At 47.5% G+C, this 24,729-nt stretch overlaps 1 protein-coding gene across 1 annotated transcript; it reads left to right on the forward strand.

Annotated features, from left to right (window-relative positions):
- Nucleotides 1–5,548: 5,548 nt before the first annotated feature.
- LOC309522401 (vascular cell adhesion protein 1-like) lies at nucleotides 5,549–23,078 on the forward strand. The gene is made up of 5 exons (XM_082205629.1): nucleotides 5,549–5,720; nucleotides 11,250–11,519; nucleotides 13,837–14,127; nucleotides 16,980–17,240; nucleotides 22,197–23,078. Exons 1-5 carry the CDS (start codon nucleotides 5,663–5,665, stop codon nucleotides 22,289–22,291), a joined length of 975 nt encoding a protein of 324 aa, XP_082061755.1. The 5' UTR covers nucleotides 5,549–5,662; the 3' UTR covers nucleotides 22,292–23,078.
- The last annotated feature ends 1,651 nt before the right edge of the window (nucleotides 23,079–24,729 follow it).

Here is a 24,729-nt window from a genome sequence, read left to right on the forward strand (position 1 = left end):
CCGGAGCACTGGGTTGGGTTCCGGAGGCTTCCGTGCCCGACCCCAACTGTGGTCCCGGTTCCGGTTGTGGGGTCGGACCCGGGCGTCGCCCCGGAGGGACCAAGTCCTCCAAGTCCGAGTCGACCGAGAGGGGATACTGCCGGAACCCAGAGGGGGGGGGGTCAGGTCCTATGAACTGTACATGATAAAAAAACCTCCAAATAGTCATTCTCCACCTTCTTGCTTTTGTTCTGTAAATAGACTCTTAACTGGTTCATCCAATATTTATCCACTTCCCCCTCCGGGTTCCAACGATAGCCCCCATCTGGGCCAATTGGATAACCGGGCCACAGATCCCGGCAGAACCTTATCATGGTGATTTTAACCAGGTTCCGGATATATTTCTGTAAATTTTCCTCGGACCACTGTTGCAGAAGTTGTCCCAGGGGTGAATTGGGGTCTATACGTTTTCTTTTTCCGGCGTCATTTGCCGCCTCTCTTTCAGATTCCCGTCCTCTGCGGGCGGACTTACTCTGTCCCTTCCCCATCGTCACAAAAATACTCCCCAATCACACACACAAACACGCGGAATCGCCTGGCCGTTTCCCTCGCGGGAGGACGGAACCGCAAGCTAATCCTCCCGCCGGACTACCAGGAATCCGGTCCACTCTCACGCGTCCGTTTGGACTTCTCTTTCACCAGGGAGTTCTGTCCCCCTCCCAGTTTTCCAGTCCCCCTTTTGCTTCTTCCCTTCTACTCACCCCGTCGGTCAGTCCAGTCCTCCGTCAGGTAGTGGACAGGCAGGCGTCCCTGCAAGTTCTCCTGCCCGTTTTTTTTCAAATGGCGGAGATCCTACCGATCACTACTTTCCTGTGGGTCTCGTCTAGCCCCTTTCACCCACGGCGGGTCAGGTGGAGAGGACGGACTTCCCTGAAATCAAGGAAAGGCGCCTCAAGCCCCTCGTCTCCACCGACTCCCCTGCTGGACGGTAAGGGGCCCCACGTTGGGCGCCACAATTGTGAGAATATCTTAAACGTGGAAAAACGGACTGAGACCTTTAGCTTGGTTAACCAAGTATTTTTATTGGATCGCGTTTGCAAAGGCGGGCTCCCATCACATCCCCGTGTGACCGAAGAGCCCCGTTCAAGCAGTGCCTGAAGGTTTTAAGCCCTAACTGCCGCCCCTCCTCCGGAGGCTTGGCTTACAATCTTCCTGTCACAAAACAACACATCTCTAATACAATGTCCAATCTATACTACCCATTTAACTCATTGCCTTTTAGGGATCGCAAGGTCTTAAGCTTGTTTCCTTCCCCTTTTTGCTGGAAGAACATGTGCCTGTTACACAACCAATTTCAGGTTCTGAAATTTTCCACGGCCAGCTTTTACGTGGCACATCCATTCTCTTTGTGATGTTCGGGGCAGGCCCTATTCTCACATCAGGGATCCCCAGTGTTAAGTTGTGGGCGAACATATCAGACGACATAGCGATTCTTCCAAAGCAGCTCTTTATTTGTAAGCTGGAACAGAACTGAACTAAGGTGCTCAGTCAGCCTGCTTATCTAGAGCAGTGTTTCCCAACCGCTGTTCCGCGGCACACTAGTGTGCCGTGGAACTTTGCCTTGTGTTCCGTGGAGGCGGGCGAGGCGGGCGGTGAGAGGCGGGGCGGCGGCGGCGAGCACACGCGGGGCGGCGAGCAAGCGAGCTCCCACATCCCATCGCCGCTCGCTACTGGGCCTGCGCATCCGCTCGCTACTGGGCCTGCCCCAGGAGGTGGGGTTGCGGGCATCACGGCCTTCCCCACGTGAGCGGGGAATCCCATCCACCCCCACGTGAGCGGGGAATCCCATCTCAGCCCCCGCGAGAGCAGGGGAATCCCATCTGGCCACGCCTCCTGGCCAGCCAATCGGCTGGCTGGAGGGGGCGTGGCTTGCCCTTTTTAGGGCCGGAGCGGAGGGGGCTCGCCCTCTCTTCTCCGGCTAGCCCCATCGCCGCTCGCTACATCCTATCGCCGCTCGCTACTGGGCCTGCGCATGCTCGGTGAGCACACGCGGGGCGGCGAGCGAGCGAGCTCCCACATCCGACGGCACCAAGCAGGGGCCCTTGGCGGGTGATCGTGCAGGCTTCGACAGGCGAGCTGCTCCGCTGCCTGGGGGACTTCGTGTGCCGCCGCTGCTACCACATCCCATCGCCGCTCGCTACTGGGCCTGCGCGTGCGCGATCGCGCCTTCGGGATTCCCTTCAGCAGGCATCAAGCAGCCTGCCTCCCTGCTTTTTCCAATTAAGGGAACCTCCACTCTCCTGCCCCTCCGTGTTTCTCACCCCAAAGCCTTGTGGGCAGCAGGAAGTGGGGCCGTCCTGCCTCTACCCCACGCCGGGTGGCTGCTGACACGTCCCTTGGGCAGGAGAGGCATCCGGCTGGATGAAGGCAGCGACGCCGGGGGAACGAAACAGCACGGCAGGTCTGAGTTGGCGCCTGGAAGGATACAGACTGCTTCATGTCGCTGCATTCCACAGCTCCGAGGCTGGCAGGTGAGTGCGTGCACTCCTCTCTCTCATTTTATTTAATGTGCATTTTAGAAGCATGTGGAAATATCCTGCGTCATCAACCACTTTGGGGAAAGTGTGTGTGTGTGTGTTTGGAGCTAGATTTCATGCATGCCTTTTTTTTAAGTTCTCTTCCTGCTTCATCCACATTCACCCCCCAAAAGGCCATTTTCTGCATGCTGAATAAATTCTGCAACTTACTATTTCATAATAAAGTAATTATAAAATACTTTCTTTGTGTTTATTTGATTCCTATTACAGAGAGTTACTTTATATATAGTCAATATAGGCACAGAGTTAATTTTTTAAACATTTTCTAATGGTGGTGTGCCGCGAGATTTTTTTCATGAAACAAGTGTGCCTTTGCCCAAAAAAGGTTGGGAAACACTGATCTAGAGCTCCACTAGAATGCAACAGTAACCATTTTCTGTAACTAGCCAATCACTGAACGTCACTTTCGATCCTTCATTTGCATACTGTACAAACTATCCAATCACTGAACGTCACTTTCGATCCTTCATTTGCATAACTATCTACAGTATCCCCCTGCTGGCCCAGGGTGAGAACTTCAGTACATAACACCCATAGACTTCTGAGTAATTGAAATAAAAGTTTCATTTACCCTTCTGCCAAATGGCTTTTCCCCACCTGGGTGTGCCAAGGAATATTGTGCAGAATTTAGAATCTGAGAATATCAGCTTTGGGGTTTGGGAACTTTCTGGTTCAGATGAAAACAGGTGTAGATGTTTTATGCGCCACCTGACTGAATACAGCTCATCCACCATGCATTGTGACCTGGCAGCTGACCCAACTCCCTACTCCCATTTTTCCATTTCTAGGAAGGCAGCAAAACTAGGAGGCCCATTGAGTCCTTGTAGGCCTACCTTGTAGGTGGGCTGTGTTGGGCTTGAGAGATCACAACTTTTGCAAGTCTGCCTTTGAAAAGCACACAGAGTGCCTGCAAAGACTTCCAAGATTCACTGCAGTTGGGAAAGAAAAAACCCTTCCCAAAGTCCACAGAGACAGCCTGTACTAGCAGTGTATTATGGCTGACAGGTTTTATTCCAGCATCCTGATTCCATCCTGAGACACAGAGATTAAGGAGCTGAAACTGCTCCCTTATTTTCACCTGCCAGGTCAGGAAAAGTTTCATTTCCTATAGTTTGTTTTGTTTCAGGGTTGTGTTAAAAACATTGGGGCAGAGCCAGAATAAAAAGCGGCAACTGTGCTAGTTATTTTGTAAGAAGCATATTTTTGTTTTCGGTAAGTTGATCTGAAAACTTTTATCAGTACAGTCAATATTTTGTGTGCTTGTACAGTATCAGAGCTGTAGACTGGAAGAGCAACAGATTAATTTCAATGATTTTTTGCTGTGCTGATAATTACTGCTCACTCATCAAATCAGTGGGTGGGGTTGGTGACCCTGTGCAGGCTTCCTGTGCCAGGTGAAACCCCCTTTTGTTGCTGGCTCTTGCCCTCCCCACTCAATCAGCTGCTGGCTGGGGGGCAGAGCAAAGACCAGGTAGTGTGGGCCTCCAGCTGACCACCTCTCCATTTGGAGCATCACTCACCCCTCCCTCCCTCTAACTGTCATGTGGTTTTCTTGCAGGCTAACCCTTTCCTCCCTAGGTCCGCGGGTGTTGCTCTGGTTGCACAATGGTTTCTGTGTCCCAGAGCCAGGAAGGAATTTCCCCTGCTTGGCAGGTTTTGCCTTCCCCATAGCAATTGTCAGTTTTTTGGCAGTTTTTAGGTCCTGGGCAGAATCCTATAGTCTATCTTCGGAATGGGGGGTAGCATTCTTAATGCACCCCCATGCAGCGACATTTGCAGGGCCTGTTAAAGGTTTGATTGCAGGAGTCACTGGCCCAGAGTGGCGGTGTAAGGTTAAACTCCCTACATTGGGTGAAGTGGGGGGTACGCTATGAAAATTCTCATTTTGCAGCCCCCCTCATAACACCTGTCTGCGCTGCGCACCCTCAGACCCACGAGGCTGAGAGGGATGCGGTCCAGTGCCTAAGCCAAGGATTCCTACATCTGAAGTCAATGAAATTGTGGCCTCATTTAATCCCATACATCTCTTGTTGTGTCTCCTTATTTACGGGCTGGCTCCTGAGCCGGAGGGGTTAGCACATGGGCTCACAAGCAGTCCAGCATCCTCTTCTCAGTGTGACCTGCCTGATGCCTCTCAGAAGTCTAGAAGCATGATGGCAACACTATTCTCCCCACTCCAGATTCCCATCAGCAGTTGCCCTACAGACGCATGAAAAAGATCAAGCAGATGCGACTTGGGTTTAATATATTGTAAGTTTTCACACTTCCTGTGGGTTTTGATTAGTTTGTGCCTGTTGTACAGAGTGAGAACTAGTGACGTTTGAACTGGAAGTCCTTTCTCCATGGCCTGACCCTGAGGTTGTCATTGCAGAACCACTTCCATGCAGCTAGAGGACTGTTGGGCAGTGGGAGCACATTTGGAAACAGTGTGGAAGCTGTTTGTAGTATGATGATCTGACTTCCGCTTGCAGTGAAGGACCCCACCTCACGGACATGCTTTGCAAGTTTATTTGAGCTGACAGGCTGAAATTAGAAAAACAGAAGTGTGTGTATGTGTGGCTACAGAGGTGAGGAAAATGTAATTCTCAATATGCATACATGCCTTGTCAAAACTGCATCTGGTAGGACCACATCTTCTGAGTGATTTTCAAAGCAGGGATGGGGGAGCCTGTGGTCCTCCAGATGCCACCGGACTGCTGTTCTCATCATTGTTGACCACTGGCCGTCTTGCCTGGGGCTGATGGGAGATAGAGTCGAACAGCAGACGCAGTAGTTGGCAGGCCAGAGCTCCCCCAGACCTGTTCTGAAACTCAAGGAACTATATTGGCCATTGAACACTTATCCCTACACTCAGTTTTATATTCCTCAGAGCTATTTCCTCAGAGCCATATTTTTGTTTCGAAGGGAGGAAGTGCTTGGGTGGGGCGGTGAGTCAGCCGGTTAAAGGATATGCATGTTTCCTGAACCAAAACGTTAAATAAAACGTGGCTAAGCTTAGACTTCCCTGGACTGTTCTGGCTCCATATAGCTAGCTGGAAAACCATCAAACTCCCAATGGTCATCTTTTCTGCCCTGTCCTGGTGAAGATGATATCTGTCTTGCCTCTGAACTTTGCTGTGCTTCTCATCTTCTGGTTGCCTATGGGTGAGTCATCCTGAAAACTCTTTACATTCCAAAGCCAAGGAGAGCTGTCTAGTTTGTGTTCCCTTGGTGGAGGCATCTGGAAACTGGCTTCATCTAAAGGTGCTTCCCGATGGGGGCTTAATTTGCAAACAGATTATTGAGATATTTGCCAGTGAGTTGTTGCAACAGTTTTTTAAAAAGTGTATTGTCGTTTCCATAGAAAGGGTAAATCCAGATTAAATTGTGTGTGTGTGCTATGGGCTGGCATTTTGAGGATGAGAATGTTGTGTGGGTACTGCATGACTAAGGCACACTGTTCCCACACTAAATGTCTTTCTAAAAGCATCCTAAGATCCCCAAATACAAATGGGGGAATGGAAAATGTCTTATGTGATGGATGAGGTGTCAGAAGTGTTGGTGGCAAGGAAAAAAAATAGGTATAAAAGGAAAAATCTTGGACGCCAAGATACAATCTCATTTATACTAGGTCAGGGGTCTGCAACCCGCGGCTCCGGAGCCGCATGTGGCTCTTTTACACCTTTGCCGCGACTCCGGGGCGGATACTAGCGAGGGGAGGAGGCGCATTGTGCGCCCCGACACTCCCCACTGTGGCGGGCGCTGTACTGGCTGTGACGTCACATGGGGGCGGTGCGTGCGTTAGTCATGCACCGTCCCGACGTCACCTTCCCGCCCACCTGCCCGCTACATTGTAAGGGGCATGTACGCTGGTCACTGCATTGAAAGGGGGCATGTACGCTGGTCACTGTTTTGAAGGGGAGTGAAGAACACACACACACACAAAGGTAACTTGTTAATTTAACGTTTATTTCTATGAGGAGGAGTAATTCTGAGGGGTCAAACAAAGAAATAATAAAAAAGTGACAAAAAGGTTATTTTTATAATGATGAGTTTTGCGGCTCCCAGTTGTTTTTTCTTCGGAAACAGGTCCAAGTGGCTCTTTTTGTCTTAAAGGTTGCAGACCCCTGTACTAGGTCCAATCTGAGAAAAACAAACTCATTCCAAAAAGAAACATGAGCTCTGGGTGAGTGCCTGGAACCCCTGGAAACTCACACCCCCTCGGAGGCCAGGGTGGCAGGCCGCAGAATTATTATGGGAGTAAGGAGACAGTTCCTGGTTCCTGGAGAGACCCTTGGTTTAGTTTCCTTGGAAGGAAGAGGACTGGAAATTGATGACTTTTCTGTGATAGGAGATAGGAGACAGAGATCTCCTATCTGCCCATTAGATTTCTAAAGGAGCCCGAGTGCCAAAGCACTGGATTCACCACTGAGCAAGCCAAGCCAAGCCAATCCAGCTGCTGTGTCTTTTTCATATCCAGTTTCAAGACTCCTGCCTTTTGACTATTTCAGACAATATGCTTCCCCCCCCAACAGACTGCCCCTCACCTAACACCCCAGAGGCATATTAGGGGGAACTGCTTTTCAAAAATATGTATATTAGGCAAAATTACTTTAAAAATATTTATAGTATTTTTTGTAGTATTGTATGATGTTATTGTACATGTCTAATATATCTGACTGTGGAGATATTCACACAAAAATACTGCTGAATTATCATGAGGTCTTTATTGTTAATATTGCAAACTTATTTGGAAACTTGGAAAACTGAACTTAAGGTTGGAAAAATGAGAAACTGATGGATACATACTTCAATCACGAGGTGTGGGAGAGACTTGCATTCTTAGGCTGAGCCACTGGAATAGGTCCAGTCCTCTTTTCTACTTCATTGGCTGCCTATTTGTGTCTGGACTCAGTTAAATCCTTTTTTATAGCCATACTCGTACTTCAAAGGAAACACGAGAACTGTAGTGCGGGGAAGGGGACTAGGAATCTCTACCAGATAAAAGTCCCTACTCTTGCACATCACCCAAATCTCTGGTGGTGCAAGATTCCAGAGGTTCCAGGTGCTGACCTAGGGTTCATGTTTTGTTTTGTAATGAGGCTTTGTGTCATCTGTTTGATATATGGTTAATTTACATATATATACAATTTGAAACTGCAGTCCGTGATCTAAGAATCCAAACCGTTCCTGTTTACACCATCTGTGAAGCCAGCTGTTCACTTCCACTATTTTTCCCTCTCTCCCTGGGCCACGTCGTTCAACTGGGAGGACAGATGAGATGACAATTTGTGCATTTAGTTGCTTCAATTTCCTGCCGAGAGCCTCGTAGTCTCTTTTGATCTTCTGGAGGCTATTGCTTGCAGTGTCATTGGTTCCCACATGAACCAAGAGGAAGGGGTATTCGTCAGTGGGTTTTATGATTCCTTGCAGTCGTTCAGTTACATCTTGGATCTTAGCCCCGGGGAGACAGCACACTTCCCGAGACATCTTGTCAGGCCCACAGATCACTGCTTCTGTTCCCCTCAGTAGGGAATCCCCTATCACCACTACACGCCTCCTCTTAGGTTTGGTCGGGGTTCTTCCATGAGCTGTCCGTTCCAAGGTTGCCTGCACATTCCCTGAGGACTGACTTTGCTGTTCGTCTTCATGTACCTGATCGACTGAAATGAGGGAGAGATCCTCAAATGGAGTCTGCTCTTCGTCATCCATGTTAGGGGAGAGGTCCTCAAAGCGATTGTGTAATTCTAAACAATCAGAATGAACCCTGGGCCTCCTACTTCTTTGAGTCACGTTTCTCCATATATCTGGCTCCTGTGTTGGTGAACTAGCCTCCTTCTCAGGGGAGTCCCCTGTCTCCTCCTTGATGGAGACGGTGTGGTCTGTTGCTTCCAAGAAGAGCTCCAGCTCTCTAATTCTTTGGAGCGTAGCTACACGTTCCTCCAGTTGCTGGACTTTGTCTTTTAAGAGGGCAATCAACATGCAATTGCTGCAGGTAAAGCTGCCTGCAACCTTTGGCAAGATGGCAAACATTGCGCAGGAACCGCAGGCGATAGCAGCTGTTCCCTCCGCCTCCATCTTGAGATTGTGTCGTTGGGGGTGGCTACAGCGGTCCTCCATAATAAAAAGCGTGAAGACAGGACAAATAACTCCCCCCACAAAAAACCTAGGTCTCCCCCAACAAACGTTTGAGACTAGCTCCCCTAAATCTAAAAGATGGATCAAACTGCGGCGCGCGGCGCTGCCCTGATAGCTCTGATAAGCTCCTCCCACAGCTAATCACCTTCCTCAACAGAAACCCTGCCCCCTCTGACCTTTGCACAGGGAGAACAGCTAATCAGCCACAAAGAAACACAAACACAAACACACAAGAGAAAACCCTTTTTGCTCCTTCTTCAACGCGGCAGCTAAAAAAGCCAATGCAATTCTGGGCTGCATCAATAGGAGTATAGCATCTAGATCAAGGGAAGTAATAGTGCCACTGTATTCTGCTCTGGTCAGACCTCACCTGGAGTACTGTGTCCAGTTCTGGGCACCACAATTCAAGAAGGACACTGACAAACTGGAACGTGTCCAGAGGAGGGCTACCAAAATGGTCAAAGGCCTGGAAACGATGCCTTATGAGGAACGGTTAAGGGAGCTGGGCATGTTTAGCCTGGAGAAGAGGAGGTTAAGGGGTGATATGATAGCCATGTTCAAATATATAAAAGGATGTCACATAGAGGAGGGAGAAAGGTTGTTTTCTGCTGCTCCAGAGAAGCGGACACGGAGCAATGGATCCAAACTACAAGAAAGAAGATTCCACCTAAACATTAGGAAGAACTTCCTGACAGTAAGAGCTGTTCGACAGTGGAATTTGCTGCCCAGGAGTGTGGTGGAGTCTCCTACTTTGGAGGTCTTTAAGCAGAGGCTTGACAACCATATGTCAGGAGTGCTCTGATGGTGTTTCCTGCTTGGCAGGGGGTTGGACTCGATGGCCCTTGTGGTCTCTTCCAACTCTATGATTCTATTCTATTCTATTCTATTCTATTCTATTCTATTCTATTCTATTCTCAACTAAATGATACTTTTACTATAGATAAAAAGAAAGGTTTTAGTTACCAGATATAAAATTTAGAAAGTATTACCAAAATTCTGTCAAAAACCTATAATTTGCTCCTGGAATGGCATACAAAAGATGAACAGGTTAAACTGGTTATAATAAACTGGGCTAAGGGATATAATATACAAATGGCAGATTGGGAAAGGCTCTGGAAAATAGATTTAAAATTTACAGCATGTTGTACGCTGAAAGAAGATTATATGAAAATGATTTATCCATGGTACTTAACTACTACTGAACTACCCAAAATGTATAAAACAAGTTCAAATATTTGTTGGAAATGTACGGAAAAGGAAGGTAACTTTCTCATATGTGGTGGACATGTAAGACAACAAAATCTTTTGGGGAAATGGTATACAATGAACTAAAAAAAAATATGTTTAAAATAACTTCTGCTAAAAAACCCCGGAAGCCTTTTTATTAGGAATTACAGGTACCGAGATTCCAAAAGACCAGAAAAGAGTTTTCATGCATGCGAGAACACGGATGCTACTAGCCCAAAAATGGAAGGAAGCCACAACCCCGATGAGGGAAGAATGGCAATCCAAACTGCTGGACTTTGCTGAAATGGCAAAACTAACCGGGAGACTCAGGAACCAAGAAGTCAAGGACTTCAAAAAAGGAATGGGGAAAATATTATAATTTACTTAGGAGACCACTGCAAGCAAATCAAAACTTTTGCTGGACTATAAGAATCACTTGTAAAGTAACAAAGATTATGGACAATTTGGAAAAATAAAAATAGTGGAGAACGTATTGATATGTAGTCTTAATTATTGAAATAAGGACTCAGGTAGGGGATGGGGTGAAGTCACGGAATTCAGAGAATCTCACAAAATGATTATACAAATTTTCTGAATGTAAATTTCTATTTACAAAAATAAAAAAATATTTTCAAAAAAATAAAAACAGAATCATACTGCCCAATCTCATCGATAAACCAAGACTAAGAAGTCCACATCAAACCTGGTTAACCGCCTAAAAATCTTCCTACACAAATGAATTGCCTTGGACTAGGCAGGCTTTGTCCCTGGTCACAACCTACCAGATCCCATGAGGAAATTACCCACTCTGATAGAATACAGTAGAAAGACCAAACTCCCGACCATCATGTCCCTAGACATCCTTAAAGCCTTTGATTGCTTAGAATGGAAGTATCTAATAGCAGTATTAACTAGCATGAAATTTGGCCCCAACTTCCTACAAACCCTCAAACAAATTTACTCTTAAATAATTTCTCTTCTCTCAGACTTTTGGCTAATTAAATAATTTTGGCCTTTTAGAATAATAGAATTATAGAAATATAAAGTTGGGAGGGAAACCAAGGGTCATGTAGTCTGACCCTGTGTGTGGGTGATTGTTTTTGTTATAGTGGTATGTATTTTTGTGTTTTTATATTGTAAACCACTCCGTGAACCTAGAATGAAGGGCAGTAGAGAAATTTCATAAAAAATATTAATAATGGGAAATAGCTATGGCCCAGGAATGGTAACTGCATCATATTGCAACACGTTCTTGCTGAATAATGCTGCGATTGCCAGCAGTATTCTCTGCAGCCGGTCCTCCCCATATCTTTTCTTTCTTTCTTACAGTGCACTTCCTTGACACTTGCAATGTGACTATCCACCCTGAGGCACCTGCTGTGGAATTTGGAGGTTCTGTGAATCTGAACTGCACAACTACGTGTGCTAACTACACCCAGTTGGACTGGGAGGTGTCTGTTGGAGGAGGAACGCAGAAGGGCAATGGGTGGATTTCTCTAAACATCACCAATGTGTCTGAATGGGAACTTCAACCTATATGCATAGTCCAAAGAAAAGGCTTTGATTCCTTAAACACCAATGTGGTCATCTATGTTTACCGTGAGTATGCACAGAATTTCACAGCGGGGAGGCATCTGGAGGTTATGTAATTTAGCCTCCTTCCTCACACACATAATGTCGAGGGGGCAAAATAGGTCCTGTGTTTCCGTGTCATCCCACTACCCTAAAACAAAATTGCAGAGTACACATGTTATTAGACATGGTATGCTGCATAACATGGCTGTGAGGCCTGAGGAAAGAGGGAGGGAAACCCAAGACCCGCCCAATACATTTTGGTGATTGGGGCACATGATCTTAGCGGCTCCTCTGCTCTACAAAAATCATGCTGCATGTAGTATTAGCAGCACCAATCTTACAACAAAACACCTTCTGGGAGCACATAACTTAAGGGCAGCAGCAAAGCATATGCTACCACTGCCTGGGGTGGAGTGTGGAGGGAGCTTGCTGCATCTTTTCTCACAAAGTGGAGCGGGGGGGGGCATACTTGTGCACAGCCAAGAAGAGGGGTGGCAAATCCACTCCTGGGTCAGGTCTGATCCGGGAGTGGAGCTGTGGTGGCTGGCGGTGTTGGGCCATCACAATGAGGGAGCCTGCCATGGGGGGGGGGGCTGCCTGGTCGTGCCCCCTCCATGCTATGCCACTGCTTCAGGATGCTCAGGACTTCATGTCTGCCATGACAACCATGGGGCTGTCACAATATAACATCATCCCAACGCACATCGTAGGTCACACTCTGAATCTTGTCTTTTTGACTGGGCAGGAAGAGGGTGATCTGAAAGTGGTCAGATCATTTCTTGTTGAATCCTAGAATCCTAGAATCAGAGTTGGAAGAGACCACAAGGGCCATCGAGTCCAACCCCCTGCCAAGCAGGAAACACCATCAGAGCACTCCTGACATATGGTTGTCAAGCCTCTGCTTAAAGACCTCCAAAGTAGGAGACTCCACCACACTCCTGGGCAGCAAATTCCACTGTCAAACAGCTCTTACTGTCAGGAAGTTCTTCCTAATGTTTAGGTGGAATCTTCTTTCTTGTAGTTTGGATCCATTGCTCCGTGTCTGCTTCTCTGGAGCAGCAGAAAACAACCTTTCTCCCTCCTCTATGTGACATCCTTTTATATATTTGAACATGGCTATCATATCACCCCTTAACCTCCTCTTCTCCAGGCTAAACATGCCCAGCTCCCTTAGCCGTTCCTCATAAGGCATCGTTTCCAGGCCTTTGACCATTTTGGTAGCCCTCCTCTGGACACGTTCCAGTTTGTCAGTGTCCTTCTTGAATTGTGGTGCCCAGAACTGGACACAGTACACCAGGTGAGGTCTGACCAGAGCAGAATACAGTGGCACTATTACTTCCCTTGATCTAGATGCTATACTCCTATTGATGCAGCCCAGAATTGCATTGGCTTTTTTAGCTGCCGCGTCACACTGTTGGCTCATGTCAAGTTTGTGGTCAACCAAGACTCCTAGATCCTTTTCACATGTACTGCTCTCAAGCCAGGTGTCACCCATCTTGTATTTGTGCCTCTCATTTTTTTTGCCCAAGTGCAATACTTGAGTTTTAGGCTTTTAGCATCTTTCCCCCTCTGTAGAGGCAAGGGACCCACCTTCAGAGGTTGTGGGATCCATGTAGTTTCCAGACAGCTCTGGAGGATTTTCTGCCTGATATGACTGGCGTTCCTGTCAAAGCCTTGGCCAACCTCTGGAACAGCAGGATGGCTTGGGCTGAACTTTTGAGTAGTGGTTTCCTATAAAGAAAATATTTTATTGAAAACAAACTGAACTTTCAAAAGAAGGCTTTGATACTTGTTTATATCCCTCTATTGTAGATAAATTATCTTTTGTAAACTTCCTTTGAATGCCTTTGCCCTGAAAATCAGTATATAAGAGCAGTCAGTCAACCAACCAACCAACCAACCAACAAACCAACCAACCAACCAACCAACCAACCGGAGCTCATCCTTGTCCACCATTATTTGATTAGGTTAGGATGCACAGTTGTCATGCAGAGTTTTCCCTCCCATTGCCCTGAAATTGTTGTCTATATTTATTTTAAACGACTGGGATGGTTAACATTTCCAACTTCAGAAAACCAGGAGCTGTAGATTTCCTAGGCCTCTTTACTAGTTAGTCATAGAATCATAGAATCCTAGAGTTGGAAGAGACCACAAGGGCCATCGAGTCCAACCCCCTGCCAAGCAGGAAACACCATCAGAGCACTCCTGACATATGGTTGTCAAGCCTCTGCTTAAAGACCTCCAAAGAAGGAGACTCCACCACACTCCTTGGCAGCAAATTCCACTTAGTCCTCACTTACCATTTCAGATGGTGGCCATTCATATCTTTATTTCCCCCCAGAGTTCTCAACCCCAGTTCTCAACCTTACTTCCAAGATTGTGGCTAATCACTGGGAGAAAATTGTATGCAGCATCCCGAGTTTGAAAGTGAGAGGTTCCAGCTCCCCATCTAATGTCAGCATCTTCCTGAAAAAGGGCAGTAATATCCTGAAGTGGGAGCACAGCCTCTCTGTGGAGTACAGCTTTTTGGCTAAGCCTCAGGAGGATGGGGATGTCATTCTCTGCGAAGCTGACCTCCAGGTGGGCTCAGAAGTACTGCAAAAAAGTGCAAACAGAACCTTGAAGATTGTGGGTAAGTTCTATTTGCTATGCATCTGATTGGTTTTGCCACGTGTTCAGGGCTAGGAGGGCCGGTTTGGAAATAATTTATGCACACATGTATCTAACGATTTGTTCTAGCCTAGAGGGCTTAGGATACTTCTGTAGCTGAGTATTTTATTTATTTACGTGTTAAAACGCATTTATATGCCACCCAATTTACAACCAGCTGAAATACAAATTCATTTAAGCCAGTCCATTAAACAATAAATAATAAAGCACCCACCACTAACTATTGTTCCCCATTTAATCTTGTTGGGCCCCTAAGACCAGTGTAAATAAAAAAGTATTCTATAAATGATGAAGCACATTGCTGTTGGTGCTTCAAGGGCATGTTATTGCATAGGGCTGGCCAGGGGCGTGGCCAGGGTTTTTGTTGGGGGGGGGGAAGAACCTCAGCTACCTATGTATTACTATTGATCTTTATTGATTTAGGGGAGGCAGCTGCCCCTCCCTGCCCCCCCAGCTATGCCCATGGAGTTGGGTAGTGGTTTTTTTTTTGGGGGGGGGGAATAGGTGCCACTACTCACCATGAAGTTGTAGTGGTTAAAAAGTGTGGCACTTACTGTAACAACAACAAAAAGGCGCTGGTACTGCGTACACTTGAATGCCCTTTGGAGGGAAAAGCACGATTGGATGGGAGCCCAAACTGAGAAGGCCGTTTCCATGGTGACTTCAAGAAGGGCATCTGCAGGCTGTGGTCTAACCAAGAAGGCCCCACCAAGGAACTATACGGGAGAAAGTGTTACCTAAGCTGTCTAGGGCTTTATACATTACAATATTAGCAAAACTGTTGTTGCCTGTGGTTTATTTTTTGTCCCATTATTGTCTATTTTTGAGGCAATATAAAACTCTACAAAACCTGTTTGAGAATTGTGGGATGGGCCTGAACATTATGGGCAAACATGCTCTCACCTTGTATCACCTTCAAGCTGCTTCAACTCTCAGGGGATGGACTGGGGAGAATTCATCTCCATCCAGGCAGCCAGACTCAGCTCACCCTCCTTACCTGATAGGAGGAGTTGAGGACCAGCAGCGGTGTAGCAACTCCGGCCGGTGTCTGGGGCAGACCAAAGTTGTTGAGCTTTTTATAATCAGGGCTGTTAAGAGGCTCGGACATTGTGTTTCCATACTGGCTGGCTGTGGAAGAAGCAGGCTGCTCACTTAGCAGGCTAGTACAGTGGCATAGCATGGAGGTCACCGCCCAGGCACATTTTTTTAAGGGGCTCAACCAGGAACCTTGACAGAGAAAGACCTGACTGGGCCAGCCTTTTTATGCCCCCCTCTCTGACGATGGCATCTGGCACACAAGGGAGCTGTGTGGAGGGAGCTTCATCCCCTGGCCACAGCTGCACCCCAGAAGAATCGGAGAGCAGCCACAGGGCCCTCCTCCGACGCTGCGATCTGCGCAGCAACACCCCCAGGGCAAGAGTTGGAGAGGCAGCTCAACGCTGCCAGCCGGCTGCAGTGTGGAAGCGGTGGGCTCCCCCCATTTGTGCCTGGCCCAGGCAGCGATCAGGATGCTACGGCATGGGGCTAGTAAAAGAAGCCAAAGTAAAAAGCTACTATCTTTTGTGAGCTTATTTGCAAGGCTCCAGCAAGGCACCCCCCTGTTTGGGTAATGGAGTACAACAAAGTTAAGCAAGAATAGGCTTCAATGTGCTGAATCTTCCTTTGTGTGGACAGGCGGAGTCCCCCAAACCCTGGGCGACCCCCATGTGGAATAACAACTCAAGACAACGTGGTATGGGATTAAAATTGGCCACAACTTTATTATGTTTCAGATGTGGGTTGACCTTGGCTCAGGCATTGGGCGTTTAGCCCTCCCAGTCCCCTGCCGGGGACCTAGGGAGCATCAGGGTTATCCAGTGTGTGTGTGGGGGGGGGGATGGGCCGGCTCTGGAGAACATATGTTCAAACAGAGATAGCCGCCCCCATTACGCCGCCATCGCAGGGGAGAGCAATGATGACCTTTAGGCGTACGGTCAAAACCTCCCCTCAAAAACCCCTTTAACGGGGAGCCCTGGTATCACCGCTGCAAAGAGGAGGGGGGCGTGGGTCACTGTTTGCATTTCACCATCTTCTCCTCTGAGTGACCCCACTGTTTCTTTGTTCTTCCTTTTGCTACGGACATACCCATAAAAGCCTTTTTTGTTGCTTTTAACCTCTCTAGCAAGCCTGAGTTCATTCTGTGCTTTAGCTTTTCTGACTTTGTGTCTACACGTGCTGGCTATTTGTTTGAATTTCTCTTTGGTGGTTTCCCCCCTTTTCCATTTTTTGTACACATCCTTTTTTAATCTTAACTCAGTTAAAAGTTCTTTAGATAGCCACCCTGGCTTCTTTAGGCACCTTCCATGTTTCCGTCTCATTGGTATTGCCTGACGTTGTGCTTTTACTATCTCCCTCTTAACAAACTCCCAGCCATCATGAACTCCCTTTCCTTTTAGTATTACTGTCCATGGGATCTCACCCAGCACTTCCCTAAGTTTTATGAAGTCGGCTTTCTTAAAGTCAAGAAATTGAGTCCTAGTATGCTTGGCTGCTCCTTTCCGCTGTATAGTAAACTTCAGAAGAGCATGATCACTTGCGCCTAATGAACCTTCCACTTCTACCCCACTAACCAGGTCATCAACATTGGTTAGGACCAGATCTAAAATGGCTGTTCCTCTTGTTGCTTCTCCCACTTTCTGGACAACGAAGTTGTCTGCAAGGCCAGTGAGGAATCTGTTTGACCTTATGCTCTTGGCTGAGTTTGACATCCAACAAATATCCGGGTAATTGAAGTCCCCCATTACTACTCATCAACCATTTTTTTTCTTATTGCAGCCAGTCCATACAATGTGAACATCTCAACAAATTTTACGGTGTACAAAACTGGTGCAGCCCTTGTGGTGAAGTGCCATGCAGAGGGAAAGCCCTTTCCAGAGTTTTCATGGGATCTCCCCTCCCAGACTGGCGTGGAGTACTCAGATAACAATAAGACCATCACAATCCCTTCAGCGCAAAAATACCACAATGGGACTTACCGATGTCTAGTACATAATGTCTATGGCAATGGCTCAACAGAGGTTGACATTCTGTATGAAGGTAGGTTGCATATGACTTTCTTTCCAGTCTCCCCCTTCCCCCAGCGTAGCACTTTCTCGACGTCCTTCCTCATCCAAGGGTGCTTCCAGGACGGGACTTAATTTGCAAATGGGTCATTGAAATGTCACAAATGGGCCATTGATACCAGTCGTTGTTGCTTTTTTAACTCATTTAATTTCCCCCAGAATGGGTAAACTCAGATTAAATGAGGGAAGAATATGAGCTGCTATTGTGATGCCAATGAAAACTGTGTAGACTCTGGTGAAAACTTGTACAGGATGAGAACCATCCATCCTAAAATACACACCCATCTCAAAGAATCTCAATTTATTGGTTTCTCAGGAGACTAGGAATTGAAATTTCACCATACAGTGGTACCTTGGGTTACAAACTTAATTCGTTTTAGAAGTCTGTTCTTAACCCGAAGCAGCATTAGCCTGAAGCTCGCATTCCCTACATAGGCCTCCCATGGCCCCGGAAGCGGATTGTGTTCGTATCCCAGGGCAAAGTTCGCAACCTGGGACACCTACTTCCGGGTTTATGGAGTTCGTAACCCGAAACGTTTGTAAGCAGGACTGTTCGTAACCCGAGGTACCACTGTATATGATCCTGAAAGAGAATTTGAAGTCATGATGCGTGGAGAACAATTTGGGGGATCTGACAGGAGATCAATTCAGATTTGATAATTTCAGAGGTGAGGGGCTGCACTTCATTACTCCTCCACAGTTGAGGTTGATATAAATGGAAAGAAAGGGGGAACCATTGCAAGGAATGTTCAAGTACCAAACTGGAAGTCAAGGATAATTTTCCATAAAAGAAAATACATTCAGCCAAAGACGTATTGTTTAAACAGCTTCATGTGGATGCATCCTAATGCCATCTCTTCAGCTGCATCACTCTGAGGTGGTGTGAGGCAGTGCAGGATCTGTGCATTGCTGCCGTGTGGGCATACCCTCCAACATTCCTCAGATGAAAATAGGGACATTTCCCACTCCTCCCCAACTGACCGGACTTGACCCCCCATTTCCTGTCAGAAGAAAGGCAAGGGCCACCACTGCTACACCAACAGGACACAGCACACAGGTCCTTCACCGTCCTGAGAAAACACCTTAATCCCAATTTTGTTTTGTATTATTTTATTCTTTGGTAGATTTACAAAAAGAAAAACACACAGCCATAAATACATTTTAGAAAGGGGCAAAATTAGATGTAGATGCACAAAGCATTTTTTTAAAAATCCAGACCAATTGCGTTCTGCTCTCCCCTTTCTTCCCCTCCCAGGAGGGCAGGGCTCTGTCTGCACGTCCCATGGGGCTGGGGCTGGGCCTTGGCGGTGGCAGCCTCTCCTCCTCCTCGCCTGCTCTCCAGCAGCTGCTATGAGTTGCCCAAAGGAGGAGGCCGACAGCGATGGCCATGGAGAGGCAACGGGATACTCCCTCGCAGCTGCCACTGCCACCATCGTCATCACTGGAGACAAGCTCCTCCTCCTCCTCAAGCTTGGTGCTGGTGGGGGTAATAGGGACATTCCAGGACATTCCGGGATCAAAACAAAAGCCGGGATGGTAATTCCAGGACTGCCTCCATAAAATTGGGACACTTGGAGGGGATGCGTGTGAGGAATTGTTGGGAGCTTCTCCATGAAGCAACTTCAGGCCCTGAACTAACTCTGCCCTCCCAGCTGGTCCTATGATTCCTGGGCACATGGGCCCTACTTTTAGGTGATTCTGGGAGACTTCAACATCCATGCCAAGGCAGTTGGCTCTGGGGCGGCTCAGGACCTCATGGCAGCCATGGGGCTGTCCCACCATGTCACCGGCCCAACGCCCATGGCAGGCCACACTCTGGACCTTGTTTTCTCACCTGGGCAGGAAGAGGGTGATGAGGGGCGGGACATCAACATCAGTCCCGTCATGTTCAGATCACTTCCAGTTGAGATTTAGGATGCCAGCACCTTTTCCCTCTGCAGAGGTGGGAGACCTATTAGGAAGGTCCGCCCTTGGAGGCTGATGGATCCAGTAGGATTCCCAACGGCTCTGGGGGGTTTTCCGGCTGATATGACTGGTGCCCCTGTCAAAGCCCTGGCTGACCTCTGGAACACCCGAATGGCTCGGGCTATTGACACAAACTCCCCTGAGCACCCTCTCCCACTTCGTGGAGCCCAACTGGTCTCCTGGTACACTCCAGAGCCTAGGGCAAGGAAACAAGCTGGAAGATGACTTGAACACAAATGGAGGGAAGATCCAAATGAATGCAACCAAACACTGGTAAGGGCTCATTATGAAGCCTACCTAGTGACAGTGAAGGCAGCAAAGAAGGCATACTTTGCTGCATCCATTGCATCCTCATTATGTCATTTGGCAGAGCTTTTCCAGGTCTTTTCCAGGCTGACCCAAAGGAGATAATAAAACTGACAGTAACATTTTGAATATAAAATTGCGCATTTTATCCACCAAGACCTTGACTCTGCTGTTATAGCAGATGAATCTCATGGGGTGTCCAGAGCACAGTCTAGGCCTGTTGTGCTGGATGAGTTTCAGTTGGTAAGGCTCGAGGATGTGGACAAGGGGCTTGGATCAGTCAGGGCGACCACTTGCGCTCTGGACCCTCACCCCCCCCCCCCGCTGATAAAAAGCACCAGGGAGGGAACAGCTGGCTGGGCCAGAGAGGTGATCAATGCCTCTTTACAAGGGGGAGGTCCCTGCCTGTTTGAAGGAGGCAGTGCTAAAACCACTCCTTCAGAAACCTTGCCTGGATTCGGAAAACCTAACTGACTACCGGCCAGTTGCTAATCTCCCTGTTCTGGGCAAGGTTCTGGAGCAAGTGGTCATAGACCTGATCCAGGCGCTTTTGGAAGAAACTGATTTTCTGGATCCATTTCAGTTGGGGTTTAGGCCTGGTTTTGGCACAGAAACTGCTTTGGTCGCTCTGTATGATGACCTCTGTCGAGAGAGAGACAAGGGAAACATGTCCTTGTTAATTCTCCTTGACCTTTCAGTGACTTTCAATACCATCGACCTTGGTATCCTGCTGGAGCGGTGGGTGGCACCGCTTTGCAGTAGTTCCAGTCCTACTTGGATGGTCTTTCTCAGAGGGTGTTGCTTGGGGAATGCTTTTCAACCCCATGTAACCTTCAGTGTGGGGTTCTACAGGGCTCAGTCCTATCCCCCATGTTGTTTGACATTCTACATGAAACTGCTGGGTGCGGTTATCTGGAGGTTTGGAGTATGTTGTCAGCAGTATGCGGATGACACTCACCTCTACTTCTCCTTTACATCTGCAGGTGAGGCAGTGGAAGTGCTGGACCAGTGTAGTAGTAGTAGTAACAACAACAACAACAACAACAACAACAACAACAACAACAACAACAATTTATTATTTGTACCCTGCCCATCTGGCTGGGTCTCCCCAGCCACTCTGGGCGGCTTCCAACAAAGATTAAAAACACATTAAAATGTCAAACATTAAAAACTTCCCTGAATGGGGCTGCCGTCAGATGTCTTATAAATGTCAGGTAGTTGTTTATCTCTTTGACATCTGATGGGACAGTGTTCCACAGGGCGGGTGCCACTACCAAGAAGGCCCTCTGCCTGGTTACCTGTAGCTTTGCTTCTCGCAGTGAGGGAACCGCCAGAAGGCCCTCGGCGCTGGACCTCAGTGTCCAGGCAGAACGATGGGGGTGGAGACACTCCTTCAGGTATACTGGACCGAGGCCATTTAGGGCTTTAAAGGTCAGCACCAACACTTTGAATGGTGCTCGGAAACGTACTGGGAGCCAATGTAGGTCTTTCAGGACCGGTGTTATGTGGTCTCAGCGGCCGCTCCCAGTCACCAGTCTAGCTGCCGCATTCTGGATTAGTTGTAGTTTCCGGGTCACCTTCAAAGGTAGCCCCACATAGAGCACCTTGCAGTAGTCCAAGAGGGAGAGAACTAGAGCATGCACCACTCTGGCCAGACAGTCTGCGGGCAGGTAGGGTCTCATCCTGCGTACCAGATGGAGCTGGTACACAGCTGCCCTGGACACAGAACTGACTTGGGCCTCCATGAACAGCTGTGAGTACAAAATGGCTCCCAGGCTGCACACCTGGTCCTTCAGGGGCACAGTTGCCCCATTCAGGACCAGGGAGGCCTCCACACCTGCCCGCCCTCTGTCCCCCCAAAACAGTACTTCTGTCTTGTCAGGATTCAACCTCAATCCATTAGCCGCCATCCATCCTCTTGCCTCAGTAATGGAACCAACAAACTGAAGCTCAATCCAGATCAGACTGTGGCACTGTTAGTGGGTGGCTCCCTAGACCGGATGGCTGGGAGGTCGCCTCCTCTTGATGGGGTTACACTTCCTCTGAAGAAGTGGGTACATAACTTGGGGGTATTCCTGGATCCTTTGCTGTTGCTTGAGGCTCTGGGGGCCTCAGGGGCCCAGAGTGCCTTTCATCAGCTTCGGCTTTAGGGCTTTAAAGGTCAGCATCAACACTTTGAAAGGTGAGGCACTGTATGGCTCTTGCATACTTCCTACATCCTGTTGGTTTCAGTTAGGCTCATGCAGAATTTCTCCATGGCTGGTTGTGCCCCAGGGTCAGTGGCGTAGCGTGGGGGGTGCAGGGGGGGCCGGCCGCACCGGGTGCAACATCTGGGGGTTAGGGTTAGGGGGCGCAAATCCACGGGTTAGGAGGCGCAAATTACTTGCCTTGCCCCGGGTGCTGACAACCCACGCTACGCCACTGCCCAGGGTCCATCTGCTGCAGCAGCCTGTTTTCCAGTGCACAAGCCCTTCTTGCTGCTTGTCCCCCACTTACTGAGCGCTTCTTTCTCTGCAGCCCAATTCCATCCTGGAATCACAGAATGGTAGAGTTGGAAGAGACGTTGAGAGTCATCCGGCTCAAACCCCTGCAATGCAGAAATCTGGATTCAGGCACCCATTACACCCATCCCCTAATGCGCTGTCTTCTATTATTGCAGAGGCGCCTCACAGCTGGGCTGCAGTCTGGGTGATCGTGTCGGTGTTGGTCTTGGGCATCTTGGGCATCATTGGCTACTGCCTAAAAAGAAGATGATCATTGGGGAAGAAAGCTCAAAGTCTCAAAGAGACTGTTTTGGTGTGCCAAAGAGACTGCTAAAAGATCCATTTCTTAGCAAGCCCCCACAGAAGCAACCAAGAGAGGGAATAATTTACTGTGATTCAGGACATTGCAGCACTCGGTAGAACTGGATGATAGTCTGAAAGCACCTGAATTCCATCAATCTGCTACTAGCTGTAGACAAAATCAGGGACTGCTGCTGTGAAGAGCAATGGTGGAGCGAGCCGCTCAGGCAGCCAGAGCAGCGCACATGCCGTGCACCAGGGGGCGGAGCATTCAGTGCAGTGGATCGCCACTGGGGGGATTTTGTCACCCCTCCCCCAGGGATGACACCTCACTGCCTCCCCTTCCCACACCCCTGGTGAACAGCCAAGTACCTTTAGAGCAGCTGGAGTGGATCTTAGAGCTCTGGCAGAGAAAACACATAGAATATGCTATCAGACGTGGAATTCAGCTAGAAAAGAATATTTGTATTAATCATAGGTGAGGGGATCAAGTTTTCAGCCCTTAAGGATGTGGAAAATGTCCATTGAAATCTCAGAAGCTTAGTCTGGTTTGATCCCAGCCGCTGTGGGGAGACCTTCCCTATGATTTGCAGCACCAGAATAAATGATGCAAAATAAGATAAATTTTGCTCCCCCCCCCCCATTTATGCATTTATACAGGTTGCTGAATGTAACTTTCCTTGGTGCAGATTTTGGGGTTCAGCAGCCTTTCTCTGCCCACCTTTCTCCCAATAAAATCATTGATTTGGTTAAACGTTTCCTTTTTTATATATAAAATATTTATTAAAGTTTCACAAATTTTATAATCAGACACAACAATGCAAACAAACACAAACAAGAAAAACAAGTATACTTTCAAATCCTTATTTTCTTAAAACTTACTTCACCGACCTCCTCATACCTCCCCTTTCTGCATTCCACTTTCAAATTTTTAGTTCAGCAAATCCTCACCCTTACTTTTATCTCATTGTTAACCTTTCTTTTCTTTAAACTTAATATTTACAGCTGTAATCCACTTATTTTCTAAAACCGCATCATTTTAACACTCATTAATTTTGCAATGTTTCTTAAGATAATTCTTAAATTTCTTCCAATCTTCTTCCGCCGTCTCTTTCCCCTGGTCTTGGATTCTGCCAGTCATTTCTGCCAATCCCATGTAGTCTATCACCTTCATCTGCCATTCTTCCAAGGTGGGTAGATCTTGTGTCTTCCAATACTTTGCGATGAGAATTCTTGCTGCTGTTGTAGCATACATAAAGAATGTTCTGTCTTTCTTTAGCACCAATTGGCCAACAATGCCCAGGAGAAAAGCCTCTGGTTTCTTAAGGAAGGTATATTTAAATACCTTTTTCATTTCATTATATATCATTTCCCAGAAAGCCTTAATCTTTGGGCATGTCCACCAAAGGTGAAAAAAAGTACCTTCCGTTTCTTTACATTTCCAACATTTATTATCAGACAAGTGGTAAATTTTTGCAAGCTTGACTGGAGTCATGTACCACCTATAAATCATTTTCATAATATTTTCAATCAATCAATCAAAACTTTATTAGCAAAGCCAACAGGCCACAGCTATACAAGAATTAAAAATAAAATAAAATAAACATAGAGAGGGGATAAAAACAAACAAAAGGAGGTCCGTCAGGTGTCACTCAGATGGTGGCCCTTAATTTCACAGCTCTCTCGATGTACCTTGCGACCTTCTCTGTTGTCTGACTGTCCGTATCAGATAGGAGAAAGAACAGTATAATGTCTTGTGGACGGCCGGGGTTGGGGAGAATGAGTGGAGTAATAATCTCATTCCTTAGGTCTTTATAAAGGGGGCAGGATAGAAGGACGTGGGACACTGTTTCCGTGTTACCATCTCTGCATGGGCAGAGTCGTTTTTCAAATGGAGTCTTTAGGTAACGACCTTCGAGTACGGCAGAGGGAAGAACATCCCATCTAGCCAATGTAAAGGCGCGTCTGTATTTTGGGATGGTTAATTTAGACAAATATGAAGCTGGGAAGTCAAAGTGGGCAGGGGGAGAGTAAGTATACCATGGACACATTTTCTTTAGAATAGTCAGGTTGTTTTGCCGTTCAATGTCTTTCAGGCGCTGGCCTATTAGGCTCTTTGCTTTACTAAGGCCCATTGATAGTAGGGATTGCGAATGCAGACCGCATGTAAGGAGTTTTTGATGCACAGTTTTGAACCACATGCTTTTATGAGGGTCTTGCATTACTAGAGACAGTAGACCGGGTGGATTTAGATTAAGGCGGAGCCAATAGTTGAGTGTTCTTTGCCAGCTCTGAGTTTCTGCAGATGGGAGGCAGGCCTCAAGTCGTAAAGCTGCGTTTGGGACACAGGAGGGGACACCGAATATCTGCCTTAGAAATTTGGACTGAGCAATTTCAAGACATGAGCAG

This window comes from Podarcis vaucheri (assembly GCF_965113315.1).
Source record: "Podarcis vaucheri genome assembly, chromosome: 17".
Lineage (NCBI taxonomy): Eukaryota > Metazoa > Chordata > Lepidosauria > Squamata > Lacertidae > Podarcis > Podarcis vaucheri.